The sequence below is a fragment of the Myotis davidii genome, unplaced genomic scaffold (genome assembly GCF_000327345.1).
Source record: "Myotis davidii unplaced genomic scaffold, ASM32734v1 scaffold274, whole genome shotgun sequence".
Classification (NCBI taxonomy): domain Eukaryota; kingdom Metazoa; phylum Chordata; class Mammalia; order Chiroptera; family Vespertilionidae; genus Myotis; species Myotis davidii.
In genome coordinates this window covers 2,669,945-2,674,282 of record NW_006285613.1, presented here as the reverse complement: position 1 = coordinate 2,674,282, position 4,338 = coordinate 2,669,945, and the positions used below count along the sequence as shown (strand labels likewise).

The 4,338-nt window shown below is 54.5% G+C and overlaps 1 protein-coding gene across 1 annotated transcript in view; it reads right to left on the bottom strand.

The window, feature by feature from the left end:
- TNRC6C (trinucleotide repeat containing 6C) overlaps positions 1-4,338 on the bottom strand; it is a 49,920-nt gene that overhangs the window by 490 nt on the left and 45,092 nt on the right. Inside the window, 5 exon segments of the mRNA XM_015559244.1 lie at positions 1-5; positions 7-120; positions 2,524-2,663; positions 3,175-3,245; positions 3,700-3,894. The exon segment at positions 1-5 is cut by the window's left edge and continues 490 nt beyond it. Of these exon segments, the coding sequence (XP_015414730.1) occupies positions 1-5; positions 7-120; positions 2,524-2,663; positions 3,175-3,245; positions 3,700-3,894 (525 nt within the window).

The following is a 4,338-nucleotide window of genomic DNA, read 5'->3' as shown; positions in this document are numbered from 1 at the left end:
GTCCCGCTGCTGGACTGCCAGCTGGAGGTGGGCGGCAGCGCCTGGCCTTGCGCTAGGAAACGGTTCACTTCTTCTTCGCCAGCAAACTCGGCCAAGATGGTAGTGTTTCCCAGAACACACCTGCGAGAGAACGGCAACAAAACTGAGACCCAGGGTTCCGAAAAGATACACAAAACCAACAAACCTCGCATGAGACTAACTAAGAAAAAGAGCGATGACCAAATAAATACAATCAGAAACGAGAGAGGAGACATTACAGCTGACCACAGAAATCCAGGATCTGAGAGACGGCTGTGGACAACCATATGCCAACCAACTGATGACCTGGAAGAAACGGATAAATGCCGAGAAACACACGACCTACCAGGGCTGGATCATGAAGAAACAGGAAACCTAAACAGACCAATAACCAGAACCGGCACCGAAAAGCCCAGGACCAGCTGGTTTCACTGGTAAATTAAGGAGAATCAACGCCCATCCTCTTCAAGCTCCCCCAGAACTGAAGAGGAGGTAATGCTCCCAAACTCATTTTATGAGGCCAGGATATCCTGATACCAAAGGCAGACAGACACCAGAAGAAGACTACCCCTGGTTACGGAACGTGGATGCAAAATTCTTCATAAAGTATGAGCACACCACACCCAACAGCACATTGGAGGGTCAAACCCCATGACCCCGTGGCGCCTCCTCCCTGGGGTGCAAGGACGGTTCCCCATCTGCAAGTCAATAAATGTGACATCACAACAGAATGAAAGGTCAACATCACACCATCATCTGAGTAGATTTAGAAATAGCATTTGACAAAACACACCATTCTTTCATGATAAATGTCAACACACAGTGTATGGAAGGATATCACCAAGGCCACAGGACACAACGAGCAGAGGTGGAAAACTTTCCTCCAAGATCAGGAACAAGACAAGGGGCCCAATCTCACCACTTCTATTCAACACAGCACTGAAAGTCTTAGAGCAATCAGGCAAGAGAAAGAAATAAAAGGCATCCAAACTGGAAAGGCAGAAGTAAGACTATCATTGTTTGCAGATGACATGATCTTATACATAGAAAATCCTAAAGACTCAACCAAAAGACTATTGGAACTAACCAATGAATTTATTAAAGTTGAAGAATATAAAATCAACAAACAGAAAACAGTTGCGTTTCTATGTCCTAACAATGAAATTCTGATAAAAACAAAAACAAAAAACAAACAAACAAAAAAACTCCACCCCATTTACAATCACTAAAAACAATAAAAACATTTAGGAATAATTTTAACCGAGGAAGTAATAGATCTGTACAATGAAAACGACATGACTTTGATGAATAAAATCGAAGAAGATACAAATGGAAAGATATCCCATGTTCATGGATCAGAAGAATTAAAAGTTAAAATGTTTATACAATCCAGAGCCATCTATGGATTCAATGAAACCCCCATCAAAGTACCCATGGCATTCTGCACAGAAATAGTAAAAACAATCCTAACGTTTGTATGGAGCTACCAAAGACGCTAATAGCCAAAGCGATACCGATAAAGAAAAACCAACCTGGAGGCGTCACATTTCCTGATTTCAAATACACTCCAAAGCTCTAGCCATCAAAACAGCATGCTCCCGGCATAGAAATGGACAGACCAATGGAGCAGAACAGAAAGCCCAGAAACAGAGCCCACATCTCCAGTCAACTAGTACTCGACAAGGGCGCCAAGAATGTTCTGGAGAAGTCAGTCTCTTCAGTGAGCGGTGCTGGGAACTGAATCGCCACATGTGGAAAGATGGAGCTGGATCTCTCGTTCAGCTCACCATAAAAATTAACTCTAAGTGAGTTAAAGGCGTAACACTAAGACCTGAAGCCATAAACTCCTCAAAGAAAACATAGGAAAAAGCTCCTTGACAGTGACCTTGGCAGTGATTTTTTTGTACATGACAACCAAACACTAGCGACAAAGGCAAAAATCAACAAGTCAGACTACGTAAAACTAAAATCTTCCCAAAGCAAAGGAGACCATCAAGAAAGTGAAAAGACAACCCATGGAATGAGGAAAAGGACTTGCAAACCGTCTGGTAAGGGCTGCTGGGCTGCACACGCTCTCGGGGCCTTTCCCGAGTGGAGGGCGTGGCCACAGCAACTCGGCAGCGGCACGGACACAGCGCGGGACTCCTGCTCGGGGTGGACTGTCTCCCCAGAGCACACGCTGAGACCTAACCCCCAGGACCTGCAGGTGACCCTGTATTTGGAGGAAGGTCTTTGAAGGACAATGAAGGCGGAATGAGGACGTCAGGGTGGCCCTTGTCCACTTGGCTGCTGTCTTTGTAAGAGGAGGTATTTCGGACATGGACACCCTCAGACAACCCCGTGGGGACACAGGGAGAGGGGGCCGTCTGCTCGCCAAGGACAGCGTCTCGGAAGGAACCAGCCCTGTTGAAGCCTTGACCTGACTTCCAGCCTCCAGACCATGAGACCGTCAACATCTGCGCCTGTGGTGCTGACACGGGGCGGCGAGTGGGGGGAGGGACGTACATGTGCAGGGACTTCTGGGCTTTGGCGGCTTCCTCCTTGGAGCTGTACCGGACCACGGCGTTGCCTTGCGTCAGGTTCAGGTGGAATGTGATGAGCGGCCCGTGCTGCAGGCACAGCGTCCGGAGGGTGGAGCCATCGATCTGCGGGGGAGCAGAGGAGACGGTCACGAGCTTCCAGTGACTTCTCCCATTACGTTCTCCACAGAAAACGTGCACGAATCCCGGCCACCGAGTGCCAGGAGCACGCTGCTCTTCCCGGGGCTGACGACCCTTCTGCCGCCTGGGCTGTGGAATGTGAATCCCTGGGGCCTTTCGGGTGTTTGATGGCACCGCCCAGAGGGAGCAAGCCTTCTGGCTCCGGTCCCTCAGCAGAGCGCACCACACAGGCCCGCGGTTCCCGGCAGCCTGTGGCCTGAGACCCGGGAGGGGCACAAGCCAAGTCCCTCGTGGGTGGGTACAGGTGAAGGCGAGCAACACTGTCTACAGAGGTACAGTTTCCAAGCCTCTAAAGAATAAAAAGTGAACACCTTCCCAGGAACACAGCCACAGGACTCCGGGCACGCCCCATCCCTGCTGCCCACATCCCCTCCGGGCCTGAGGGCGGGCGCCCAGCACCGAGACTGTGCCACGGACACCGTGCCCTGCACGGTACCTGGGGTGTGAGGTTGCGGAGAACAAGCCAGCTGCTGGTCCTTCCTGAGGTGTCGGTGCTCCAGGCAGAACCTGCACAGACCGGGCAGAATTGGTCAGCTCCTCCCCGACCGTTCTCACCCCGCGGCGGCAGAGGGCGCCTGCTGGAGCCACCGCGCAGCTGGGGTGCTCACACTGCGCCTGTCTTCGGCCAGAGAGCCGGGGCTCCGGGGCAGTGTGGCGGGGCAGCACGTGTCAGGGTGGAACGGAGACCCTGTGCTGGTTGACAGACATGCCCGGGACCCTGTGTGGCCCTGGATGTGCTGCGACGCCCACCTCCCACGCCCCGTGGGTGACCCCCAGGGCCATGCTGACAACACTGGCAGCTGGAGCCGGGCCTGGAGAGTCCGGGCACCCTGACCCCTGAAAGCTCTCTCAGGGTCCAGGGGCGGGACCGGGTTCCTCAAAGGGGCTGCAGGCTGTTCCCTGGAGGGTGAGCAGAGCAGGAGGGCGCCCCCCCTCCCCCCCCGCGGGAACCCACGCATACCCGAGGAGTAAGAGCTGGTCCAGCCGAGGGGGCTGGCTCCCCAGGTGGAGGAAGGCTTGGGATTGGTCAGCCCCGGAGGTGGCCTTGTGGGTGCAGTAGTGTTTCTGGGCACCTTCCACAGCTCGTGAGACAGAGAGGCTTGCGTGTGGGAGGCGGGGCCGGAGGACCACGTCGATTTCATGTCTGATAGTTTACCTAGAAGGACAGCAAGGCAGGCACCTTGAGAGAGGTCAGTGCAGCGCGTGGGACTCTTGCAAGGGGCTCTGGCGTCGCCAACCGTGGGGAAGAGAAGCACTGAGGAGGGCCCACGCGAACCCCGGCGCTGCTCTCTCCAAGGCCTGCCGGGACGCAGGGTGCCTCTGACCTCGTTCCTGAGACTTAACCAGTTTGCTCAATGTGCTCTCCAGCCTGCCTGGCCTTGTCACAGCATGCGCGTGCCCATGCCGAGGCCACCCACACCTTCCTGAGGTGTCGGTGCTCCAGGCAGAACCTGCACAGACCGGGCAGAATCGGTCAGCTCCTCCCCGACCGTTCTCACCCCGCGGCGGCAGAGGGCGCCTGCTGGAGCCACCGCGCAGCTGGGGTGCTCACACTGCGCCTGTCTTCGGCCAGAGAGCCGGGGCTCCGGGGCAGTGTGGC